The sequence below is a fragment of the Chiloscyllium punctatum genome, chromosome 38 (genome assembly GCF_047496795.1).
Source record: "Chiloscyllium punctatum isolate Juve2018m chromosome 38, sChiPun1.3, whole genome shotgun sequence".
In the NCBI taxonomy this organism is placed as follows: domain Eukaryota; kingdom Metazoa; phylum Chordata; class Chondrichthyes; order Orectolobiformes; family Hemiscylliidae; genus Chiloscyllium; species Chiloscyllium punctatum.
Genome location: NC_092776.1, coordinates 1782882 through 1795530, shown reverse-complemented (window position 1 = coordinate 1795530; position 12649 = coordinate 1782882). Strand labels below are relative to the sequence as shown.

The 12649-nt window shown below is 44.3% G+C and overlaps 1 protein-coding gene across 3 annotated transcripts in view; it reads left to right on the top strand.

Moving 5' to 3' along the window:
* rbm20 (RNA binding motif protein 20) overlaps positions 1 to 12649 on the top strand; it is a 246384-nt gene that overhangs the window by 169512 nt on the left and 64223 nt on the right. For all 3 annotated transcript variants that reach the window (XM_072557042.1, XM_072557041.1, XM_072557043.1), the window contains exons 2-3: positions 6584 to 7781; positions 12122 to 12183. In XM_072557042.1, the coding sequence (XP_072413143.1) occupies positions 6584 to 7781; positions 12122 to 12183 (1260 nt within the window). The remainder of the gene's footprint in view (positions 1 to 6583; positions 7782 to 12121; positions 12184 to 12649) is intronic.

Here is a 12649-nt window from a genome sequence, read left to right as displayed (position 1 = left end):
TCTGCCCTCATCACACGTTCCTAATTCCTGGAACCCTTCTCAGCTGGGCACTCTCTCCAACATGTTCCTTTTAATTGGGCGGCACGGTGCCTCAGTGGTTAGCACTGTTGCCTCACAGCACCAGGGTCCCAGGTTCAGTTCCTGTCTCAGGCAACTGTCTGTGTGGAGTTTGCACATTCTCCCCGTGTCTGCGTGGGTTTCCTCCGGGTGCTCCAGTTTCCTCCCACAGTCCACAGATGTGCAGGTTAGGTGAATTGGCCATGCTAAATTGCCCAGGTAAAAACAATGACTGCAGATGCTGAAAACCAAATACTGGATTAGTGCTGGAAGAGCACAGCAGTTCAGGCAGCATCCAACGAGCAGCGAAATCGACGTTTCGGGCAAAAGCCCTTCATCAGGAATAAAGGCAGTGAGCCTGAAGCATGGAGAGATAAGCTAGAGGAGGGTGGGGGTGGGGAGAGAGTAGCATAGAGTATAATGGGTGAGTGGGGAAGGGGATGAAGGTGATAGGTCAAGGAGGAGAGGGTGGAGTGGATAGGTGGAAAAGAAGATAGGCAGGTCGGACAAGTCAAGGAGACAGTAACTGAGCTGGAAGTTTGAAACTAGGATGAGGTGGGGGAAGGGGAAATGAGGAAACTGTTGAAGTCCACATTGATGCCTTGGGGTTGAAGTGTTCCGAGGCGGAAGATGAGGCGTTCTTCCTCCAGGCGTCTGGTGGTGAGGGAGCGGCGGTGAAGGAGGCCCAGGACCTCCATGTCCTCGGCAGAGTGGGAGGGGGAGTTGAAATGTTGGGCCACGGGGCGGTTTGGTTGATTGGTGTGGGTGTCCCGGAGATGTTCCCTAAAGCGCTCTGCTAGGAGGCACCCAGTCTCCCCAATGTAGAGGAGACCACGTCGGGAGCAACGGATACAATAAATGATTTTGGTGGATGTGCAGGTGAAACTTTGATGGATGTGGAAGGCTCCTTTAGGGCCTTGGATAGAGGTGAGGGAGGAGGTGTGGGCACAGGTTTTACAGTTCCTGCGGTGGCAGGGGAAAGTGCCAGAATTGCCCATAGAGTTAGGTGCATTAGTCAGAGGGAAATGGGTCTGGGTGGGCCACTCTTTAGAGGGTCGGTGTGGACTTGTTGGGCCAAAGGACCTGTTTCCACACTGTAGGGAATCTAATATAATCTTACAACACTCCTGTTGCAGTCTAATAGGGTTGGTCCTTCAGACTGGCGCTGTGTTATTGTGAAAGGTCATGGTTACTGTCATCACCAACACCATCAACGCTGGGTCAAGCAGGAAAATGGAGCTTTATCAGTCCAACCCCTGCCCTCCCATTCCCTCTCATCCTCCCCCACCTCACCCTTCCCCTTCCCCCTCACCCTCAACCTCCCATTCCCCCTCACCTTCATCCTCATTCTCCCTTTTGCACTCCCCTTCAACCTCACTCTCACCCTTAATTTCACCCTCACCTCATCTCCCCAAACTTCCATCTCCTCCTGTCCCTCACACCGAGCCTCCCCCAACAACTTTCTTTCCCTTTCTCCCCTTCTGGCTTCCTCCGTTTTTTCCCCTCACTGCCACTCCTCCCTCTCTGCCTCCTTCCACCTTCCTCCCTTTTGCCCTCACTCCTTCCTCTTTGCTGCCTCTGCTCTCCCACCCCACACTCCTCTTTCTCACCCCCAAGTGCCTGGACCCCTCATCTCCATTCTGATGACATCAGCATTGCTCACAGAACCTTCCCGTGGCCTGTTGTGTCCAGATGACATCACAGGAGCCATTTTGGAATTCTCGATAACACTGACTTTGAAATGTAACTTGGGACTCGTGTTCACTTCAAGATACCTTTGGGAACAAGAGCAGGCGATTGAGGAGTACACAGTGGCAGGGAGAAGCTGAGTGAGTGGAAACTCCATGTTGCTGTCTGAAGGTTAAAGACGTCAGACTCACTTCAACTCCCAGGATCCCGTTGAAACTGAAAAGTGGACGTGAGACCCCAGGAGCAAATCATAACCAAAGACGTGTTCCTGACTTTTTGTAAAACTACTCAAATACCTAGAGAATGGAGATTGCACTTTTTTAACATGGGAGACGGTGGCTTGAACAAAAGTCTTTTGAAGATCCAAATATTCCACACCCACTGGCTCCTTTATATTGACCCTGTCAGTAATATCCTCAAGAAACTCTATCAGGTTTGTCAAATGTGATTTCTCCTCCATAAAACCATAACAAATAGAGACAGGAGAAGACCATCAGCCTCTCCAACCAGCAGCACCATTCAGTAGGATCATGGCTGATCATATCTCCATGCTGACACTTTCTAACTATCCAGTAATTACATCCTTTGTAATGGATTCGAGGATTTTCTATTCTGCTGTTCTGTGGAGTTGTTACATTCACAAAAGGAGGCGTTGGATTATACTGAGCCCTGTTTAGATCCTGGAGAGAGGGGTCCTGCTGGAATCTGCCTGATTGAAGGTATGTCCAGATGGGGACACGGCTGGGAATTGTGTGGGGGTTGCAGGGGTAGCACAGATCAATTGAAGGATCAGATGCCCTCTGACACTAGAATAGCAACAGCTGTGGGCTTTGCAAAAATATTGGCAGGGACTGATGTGATGACAGAGCTTGTGACTCCAGCACCATTGCCAAATTAGCACTTTGTGATCCTGCCTGGTGATTGACAGTCCCACCTGACATGTATTCGATGAAGAAAAGGAATCTGTACAATAGCAACATACCGAGAGGTCAACTTGAAAATGTGTTAGACCATCAATACTCTGTGGTTAAATCTTCAAATTGCCAAACCATTCTCACAGTCAGAGTAACATGTGTCCTTTCTTGTCACACTGTTGAAAATGATTTAAACATCCCATTGGACCAGTGATGAAATGTGGAATGAGATTGACTTTGGATTCTCCTCATTGATGTAGAAATTCACTTCATGTTTCTGGACTGTTCCTATACCATTGCTAACTCAGCCAACTGTCTTCAATACAAGGGTTTGATTGAACCCAGTTACTTTTGAAAACCTGCCTCTGGATTGGGTGGGGGGCAGGACAGGGGAAAGGAGTCAATCCCAGCTGAAAGGATGAAGGCAGCCATTTTGTAATCATGTGACCCACTGAAACCTCTGACAGTTGTCATTCTATAGGATTTGAGGTCATCATGCCACTGATGAGGGTTTAAATTCAGGTGAGGAATACTTGGGATGAAAGGATATAGCATTATCTCCACGTGGCACCTTGGCAACTGAAGAAAATATAGTTATATACCAGCTAGCACCATAAGCCAATGATAATGGTCTTGAATCTTCAAAGGCTTTCCTTCTGAATGATCTTGTAGCTGTGTATATCTTCAGTTGAGAAAAGAAAACATTCTGAGTCCCTGTAAGGGAGGGATCACAGATGAGCTGTCTGTGAGCCCACGGTGATCTTGAACAGCTCAGTCACCACATTATAGTGAGAAAGGGAATGACCCATTAATACCTTCTCCTTGGATTCCTTCACTTGGTTCCTGCTCATTTTCCATCCCTATGGATCAATTCCAGAAAGAGAAAGGTCATATGGCCGTATGATTCTAACCTGGACATCACTTCTAACATCCTCAAACTGAGTAATGAAAGATCCATTTGTGAAGGATGGAGGGCCTTGAAGGTTCACCATTGGAGGAGGGGAAAGTGGAAAACAGGAGTATGCATGTTAGGCCCCACCTGACCAGTAAGTGTCGACACCAGAGAGTTTGCCCATCTTGCAGGTTCCAGCTGAATCCCTCCTCAAGGTGGTGGCTCAGAGATTGGCCCAAGAATCAGCAGCAAAGATTCCTAACTGTTCTTCATGTTCCTGTCACTGCGAGGGGGACTTCAGAATGGGACTTTTCTGCTTCCTGATACTTCAGGGCAGCTCCATTAGGATTGACCACAACAGCTGGAGGACATTCCGTGACAGCATCCGGACTGTGAGTTCCATCCATTCCACATCAAAGCAGAAAGAGAAAGCCTTCAGCTTCCTCAGAGATGTGCGAGTCTCACCTCATGGTCACAAAGTTATTTAGGTCACACTGCAAGGCTGATCATCCTCATGAACAAAAGGTAATTCCGTCTCTGAGGGTCCAGTTTGACAGTGATACTGTCCTCTTCATTCTGCAAACTCATTAGATTAGATTACTTACAGTGTGGAAACAGGCCCTTCGGCCCAACAAGTCCACACCGCCCCACCGAAGCGCAACCCACCCATACCCCTACATCTACATCTACCCCTTACCTACACTACGGGCAATTTAACATGGCCAATTCACCTAACCTGCACATCTTTGGACTGTGGGAGGAAACCGGAGGAAACCCACGCAGACACGGGGAGAACGTGCAAACTCCACACAGTCAGTCGCCTGAGGCGGGAATTGAACCCGGGTACTCTGGCGCTGTGGGGCAGCAGTGCTAACCACTGTGCCACCGTGCCGCCCACTAATGCTGAGGCAGGCTCTCCAAGCTGTTGCTGTAATGCTCCAGGTCTCAGACACTCCAGAATACCTGCTCTCCTCAGTGCAGGTGATAATAAAATCCTCTGTTATCCTCGGTCTTTGGCTTTCTTTGTTTCTTGCCTGGCTCATCACCAGCATCATCTCCAATAAATTTCCTGAAAACATTGGGACCCCTTGGTAATAGCAGATCCCTCTCACACCTTTCCCTGTTGGAATGTAGCTGCAGCTCTCTCACTGTCTCCACCACCTTCCCTTGCCTGATGCCCCAGCCTCCAACCCATGGCATCTCCTTCCATCTGCTGGAACTGATCCATCTGAACCTTCTCCCCCCACCCCAGGGAGACACAGCAGTCCCTCCCTTACAGTGTCCTCACCAAGCTGACCTGATTGCAATCCTGGGACAGCTGTTTCCTGGAGCTTGAAATTTCCCAGCATCAATATGATTGAGTTAATTCCATCAGGAACAGGAGTAGAGTAAAACAAAGCTGGGGTATTGCAGAGTTCAGTGTTGCTGCTGTTATTGGAATGAAAAGCCTTGTGGTTGTTAAGCATACAATCTTTGAAAATTCATGGATGTACTCTGATTCTGTTTTCTAATTTGTCCAAACATTTCTTGAAGCATTGAGAAATTCCCAGTGGAAATTACTCAGGAATTATAAAGACAATCAGGTTGGACCGGGATACGTCCGTATTTCACAAAGAGTGTCAGTAATAAGTGACTGTGGAATCCAGAGAGTTCCCTTCAGGCTATTCATGCCCTCTCTGTATTCCTACACAGTGGTGTTTGGTTTTACATTAGGCCTTTATAAAGGACAGTGCTGCATCTTTAACCCGTGGATCCTACAGCAGAGAATCATCTTATCCTTCAGGCTCAGTTATCCTCAGCTGCTTCATTAATGACATTCAGAAGTGGGGGTGTTCACTGATGTTCACTACCATTCCCGAGACACTGGAATCGTCTGTGCCGACACACGCGACCTGGAGAAATGACAAGGAACATTGAGCTACACATGTTCCAACTGTTGTACCAAGCAATCACCATCTCCAATGACAGAAAATCTATCACTTCTTGATATGACCATCCCCAAAATCCTTGACTACCGACACCCCCAAGGTCATCAGAGAGAATAAACTGAAACTTTGAAATGCAGTGGCTACAAGAGCCTGGATATCTTGTGATGACTAACTTACCTCTGACTTGCCAAATCCTAGAAATGGGGGAGCACAGTTTAGGTGTCTAATGAAATGCCCTCCACTTGCCTGGATGAGGGCAGCTCCAACAACACTGCAGAAGCTCAGTACCACCCAGAACAGATCAGCCTCATGAGTGGCACCAATTTGATTACATAAAGCATACACTCCCTCCACTTCTAGTAAAATGTGAATGTAGTTAAGGTTATGCAATAAGTTAGGCAGAGGGAATGTGCTTCCATTGTGTGTGTTGGGAAGAGGGACAGAACTCCTAAATAAATCTATTGTGTTTTCAGCAGCCTCTCTCACCAGGGGTTAATTAGTATGTTTAAGGGGAAGTTCAATATGTACAAGAGGGGGAAAGGAATAAAGGATTTTGTTGTAACTTTGATGTAAATTCTATGTAACTACAGCCACTCTTTACAGCACCGTGGCTCCACATTCAAAATGACCATGAGAATGAAATATATTTTAAACCCTGGAAGGCCTACAGAGGAGAAATTTCATCAATTAGTGTTGAATCAAAACACTTTGAAATTCTATGGCCAGCTGCTTCTCAAGATCAACAAGGGTCTGAGTCCCTTAATTCCCAGAATATTCCAAGGTACTTGATAAGGAGGAATATGATTAATATCCAATGTATATATATTTCACACATGAAATTGTTAGTTTAATTTAGAACCTTACTGTTGTCTGAATGAGTTGTCCACGTGCCTGTAAACTTCACCCTCTGTGATAAATTGGTTTGACAGTGTTTGCCTTAAAAGGGGAGAGATTGATGAGGTCTTTGATTGATGAGATACCCTGTAAGTCTAGATTGTGCACAACAGTGACCAGCAGAACTCAGCTGCGAGATACTGCTCTATAATCTAAGGCTGAGCTGTCGTTGTTTCATTGTTGCTAATAGAATTGCCTTTTGATTGCAGTTCTGTGAAGACCTTGGATAAGAATCCTTTCTCCATCAACACTCCAAACCCTATCCTGCCATCTGCTGCCAGTGTCCAGCTCGCTCAACTCCAGGCTCAGCTCACTCTACAGCGGCTCAAATTCGCTCAGTCAGCTGTGAACAGTAACACGGCTGCTGCCACTGTCCTGAGTCAGGTCCTCAACAAAGTTGCTATGTCCCAGCCACTATTTAACACATTAAGGTCCCCATCGCTGATCAATGCTACTCACGGACAAGCTGGAACCCCACAGCTTGGGCCTGGCATTTCAGCCCCCGGGATGCCACCTGGTGGACTCTCTTACCTGTCACAAACTCCGGGATTACCCCCTTTGGTGGCAGGAGGCATCGGCCAAGGTGGAAACTTACAGCCGCAAAGCGCAGGCCCAATCAGACTGAGTCCTTTTGCAGGAATAGTCTCACAGCCATCTACTCATCCAGCTGCAGTTATAAATCTGAGCAAGACTGTATCCTCACACCCTCCTGGTGGCTTTTCTGAATATACTGGAGATTTCTCCAATAAGACAATGCAAGATGAGGCAATCTGCGCTCAGGGATTTCATCAGTTTGGTTTCACTGGAGATATGGCCAATGTACTTTCTGCTAACCTTGCCTCAGGGAATCCGGTTAAAGGACAGCACTCTGGTTTTCAGCAAGATTTCCAGACTTCACAAGGACAGCCCATGTGTCGAGTGCAGGCTCCAGGTTATTCAGGAGAAATGAATACTTGTGGCTTCCCACAGAAACCCGAGGGTCCTCATCAAGTCAACCCGACTGGAAATTCCCAGCATCCAGTAACCTGGGCACCCGATCAATGGCAGACCACTTCACAATTCCTCCATCCCAAAAGGCCTGAGTTTACAGCTCAGGCATCAAATCTGTGGTCATCGAAAAATCAACAATTGCAAATGAGAAATGACCTGTATAACCCAGAGGAGCCAACGTCTGAAGGAAAGGTCAATATTGGCTGCCCATCTCCTTTTGACAGGTTCAACCAGAACAGTCAGAACTTCACAGGTGCCCAGTTCAATCAAAGTGACAAGCAACTGCACAGCACCTTCCACCTACAGGTCCCAGACAGACACATCCTGCCTCATGAACTGAATGACTTCCATGGCTTAGTGCCCTCGCAGCTGCCCCACGTCTGCTCAATATGTGACAAGAAAGTCTTTAACCTAAAGGTGGGTTCTTTTTTTAGCATAGCTGTAGCCAATGTTGTTACACGTGTTGGAGATGGGCCTGAAAAATCCGTGGGTGGTGTAGCTTTAATGAGAACATGTCTTATTCCCACGGGAGATCTTCTTATTATCTTGAACCTGTTGAGAATGTGTGCCACTGAGCTGGGTACTACTTCTGAGCAGAGTCTATTTACAAATATGTTCAGATTCCTTCTTCTTTCAACCCACTGAAGTAACATTTTGTGAACATACATTTTAGTCTCTAAAAATTATCAAGCACCATCAGGAGTACTTCACTACTCTTACCTGACCACAGATACAGTTCTTTTGATAATATTCTGTCTCTTTCTCAGTAACACAGGAACAACAAAGGTTTAATGTTTCATTTACAGCTCGAGGAACACAAGTAATGAAATAGAGTTTCCGAGGTGGTGAGAAACATTGTGGCGAATATTCGTTAACTATCCATTAAAGCCATCATAAATTTACATTCATTGTAATTCATTATCATTTTTAATTTCTGTTGAAATAAGATTAAGAAAAGAATTGGCAAAGTGAATCAAGTAAATTGTTTATGTTCAAAACAGCAGCACTGCAAGACAAGAATTGCAGAGTTATGTTTAAGAAGAGAAATTTGGTTAAACCTGAGAAAATCATTGAAAAGGTCACTGAAGTAGATTGAAGTAAAAATTGTGTTTCTGAAACAGAGGAGGAGAAAATAGGAAGATGGAATTGATTTTATCAAAAGAAGAGTGGGTAGTCAGATTTATTTCATGCTTCCAAAATTAAATACACAACATATTTATTTGTTAGTGCCTTTATCTTGTGTTCCAGCATGAAAACTGTTTTAATGTTCATCACAATTGGTCATGAAAAGCATGGTTTGTGACTTTGCCTCAGAGCTCCAACTGACATAAAATGAAAAATATGATTTTCTTGAGTGGGCAAAATAAATTTATTTCATAAATTATAAATAACCAAAGAAGTCTGGCTTTGGGTAAGTAGATTATTGGTTTTATATGACAGAATTTTATTGTCCAATATTTGAGATATTGACAACCTTTGAATGTTTTGTGTCCGAGTGTTCACAAACAAGTATAAAAATGGGTAACAGAAAAAACGAGAAACAGCAAGATTCATTCTGAGTCCAAACGTCATTGAGCCATTACACCCCTCCACCACCCCGCTAGCATCTCACCGAAAAACTCATGCCCACATTAAGCTATCAATTTGCTTAATTTAGAGTTATAAGCCTTCAGCATAAAGGCCCTTCGACCCATCGAATTTTCTGATTTTACACCATCTTGCTTAAGTAACCGAGTGACATTGTTAATGACTAATTTGTTGTCAAATACAATTTCTCAATGTTTTTCCATTTAGTTTCTAACTGTTGAGTCCTAAATAATAATTTAATTCACCATCCACCATCATCAAAACCCAAAGATAAAGCAAGCAAACTGACCAGTAAATGACTCAATGTTAAGATTTCCACATGACAATGCAATGAGGAAGATCCCTTTGCACTAATTCGGAATTGTTCACTAGCTCTGGGGAAAGATTATAGTTTGATTGAGAGAAAGGGCTGTTGCAGCTTTAAATTAGAAATTGACTTGGAATATGCACTAAACAGTTTTATTTAGCCTTAAATTTGTTTAAAAAGAATAATCATGATAACTCAAATATCTAGAAAAGGAAGTCTCTATAACTGGAACTGAATGTGCTTTAAAAATGCGGCTTTGAAGGTAACCTGTACTAATAATCTGCCCCTCATTATCGAATACACCTTCATCTGCTTCCTTCTCTCTTGCTGGTCCAATCCCAGCATTTCCCTATTGCTCAGGTTCTCCAGCCCAGGCAGCATCCTGGCAAATCTCCTCTGTACCCTCTCTAACTCACAAACATCTTCACTATAATGTAATGGCCAGAACTGCACACAACCCTCCAACTGTGTCCTAACCAGCATGTTATACCTAACTGCTCTTCAACTCTATGCCTCAGCTAACAAAGGCAAGAATCCCATGTACCTTCTTTATTACTTTATCTACCTGAAAATGTGTTGCTGGAAAAGCACAGCAGGTCAGGCAGCATCCAAGGAGCAGGAGTCCTCACTTTCTCCTACTTTATCTACCTGTCTTGCTACCTTCAGGGATCTGTGGATGTGCACTGAGGTCCCTCTGATATTCAGTAGTTTCCAAGGTCCTACCCTTTATAGTGGAATCCCTTGCTTTGTCTGCCTCCCCAAGTGCATTATCTCTCACCTTTCCAGACTGAATTCCATTCCATACCGTGCCTTCCTCATGAGTCCATTTAAATCCTCCTGCGGTTTACACCTATCCTCTTCTCTATTTACTATGCTACCAATTTTCATGTTATCTGTGACCTTCTTGATCATACCTTCTACGTTTAAGTCTCTATCATTAATGTGCACCACAAATAGCAAGGGGATCAGCAGCAATGCTACAGAATCCCACTGGAAACAGACTTCCACTCACAGAAACATCCCTTTACTATCACATGCTACTTCCTGCCTCTCAGCCAATTTTGGATTTGGTTTGAGGGCCTAGACAGGAAGTGTTGACAGCCAATACCAGCATGGGGGCAGACAAAACAGAGTCCCATCCTCAAACCCATTTGTTGTCTAGGTGGAAGAGGTTCTGTTGGCATTTATACATTCTTTTAGCCAGCACTATGTGATCTTTAACTAACAAATCATATATTTATGAACCAATTTTCATATTCCTGGAACTTGAAGTCTGACATTGACACACAAGATTGTGATCAGTTTAGAACAGGTAGACAAGGAAAAACTAATCCATTAGCTAATAATTCACAGACTGGGTGACTTAGATTTGAGGTATGAAGCAAGAGATATAGGGGAGATGGGAGGAAGGATGAATTTAGTGGTAATGATGCTGAAAGCAAAGTTTTGGAATTATTTCAAAGAGAAATTGGAGAGGCAAGTGCGAGAGGAGGCATTGGTCTTGTGTATTATCACTGGACTGTTAATCCAGAGACTCAGGTAATGTTCTAGGGACCTGGGCTCAACTCCCACCGTGACAGATGGAATCATTTAAATTCAATAACAATCTGGAATTAAGGGTCTAAGGATGACCATGAAACTATTGTAGATTGTCAAAAAAACCCCATCTGGTTCACTAATGTCCTTCAGGGAAAGAAACTGCCTTCCTTACCTGGTCTGGCCTACATGTGACTCCTGACCCACAGCAATGGGGTTGACCCTTAACTGCCCTCTTGGTAATTAGGGATGGGCAATAAATGCTGGCCCAGCCAGTGATGCCCTCACCCTGTGAATGAATAATAAAAGACAAAGTAAATTGGTTGGACTATGGGGATGGAATGTGAATGATGGGAATGGTCCTCAAGCAGCCAGACTGACCTTAGTGTGCCTAACCACCTCTGTCAGCATCATAATAAGCCTAGGCCTCTATTGTTTTCTGAATGTTTCGGGGAACACAGCAACACATTCCTACGCAGCCAACTCTCACAAGTACCTAATGAAATAAATGATCTGTTTTGCTAGTTTGATACCTCTTGAGAACTCAGCAGCTTTTTGATGTCCTCAGGCCCTTGTATTGGCAGGGAGAGCAGTAGGACCATGATATTGTGTATCTTGGGGGTTGGTTCTGACAGGTTCAGGAAAGGAGAAGGAATGGGGAGCAAAGACAATGAAATGATGAGGATTTAATCATCCCACACAATGGGTGACCAGTTACTGTTTATACATTTCTTTCTCCTCTCTTTTGGAGAAACCAGCAAGAGAAAACACTTCCAAATTCCATAGATAACGAGAAAGAGATAAAAGGACAAAAAAGCATTTGAAAATGTGGAGACAATAACAACAATGCCACATTGGTACACTCTGTGAACCATGTGACAGACAATTGTTATTTTATAACAGAACGTGTCTCCTGTTTTTAACATTCTTCGATGTCCTTTTACGATTAATCCAACTAAACCCATAAACCAATCCAGAGCTCCAACATCTGCCTCTGAAATGTCACTAGTCTCTACTATAACCTCGCTGGCTTGCTCCAAAACCTTCATCCCAAACAAAGCTGTGTGGGCTATAATTCCCATGCTGTTTCCAAATCAGCCAAACTCTTTCTTTGCTCAGACTCTATCAGCACCAGCTTCTTGACTGCTCTCATCAGAACTGACAGCTTCTCACCCTGTGAGAGAAACCTGACTCAGATTGTAAAGTAACCCATGTTACAATTGCAAAACAAATCTCAAGCTAGGTTACACTTTGGGGCATTTTAATAAAGTTCCACAGAACTATCCAATCAGCAGCTTATACATCTGCTTCTCCTTTTCTTGGGCAGGATTGGGAACATCATGTGAATGGAAAGCATCACATCCAGAACTGTACCCTCTTCTCTGAAAAGTGAGTAACCATTCCTGATTAGTTTGCTTTGTGGGTGAAGAAAAGCGAACAATAATTGCTAATATTTTTGACTGTGTGAGAACCCACTTGCTAACCAATCCACATTCTCCTCTTGTGCAGCGTGATTGCTGAGTTCCTCTCTTATCAAATTGTCCTGATGGCTGCAACATGAAAACTTTCAACAAATGTGTATTGTTACAGCAATGCTTGTGTTCTATTATCAAATAATAAATCAGATTGCTACTGATTTCCAAACACTTTTGTTCTATACCATTCCAAAGTGTTAGCCGTCTGCATTTTTCTCAGGACAGTCCAGGAAATCTATCAGGTTATTCCCATCAAATACATCCCATCCTGCTCCAGGACCCTCGACACTTCCTGAAGTAGGTGGGCTGTGAAGTGGTTCTCTCGATGGATCTGTTTTCCTGCTATTCTGACTGTGATGTTTTCACTTTATTTTAATTGT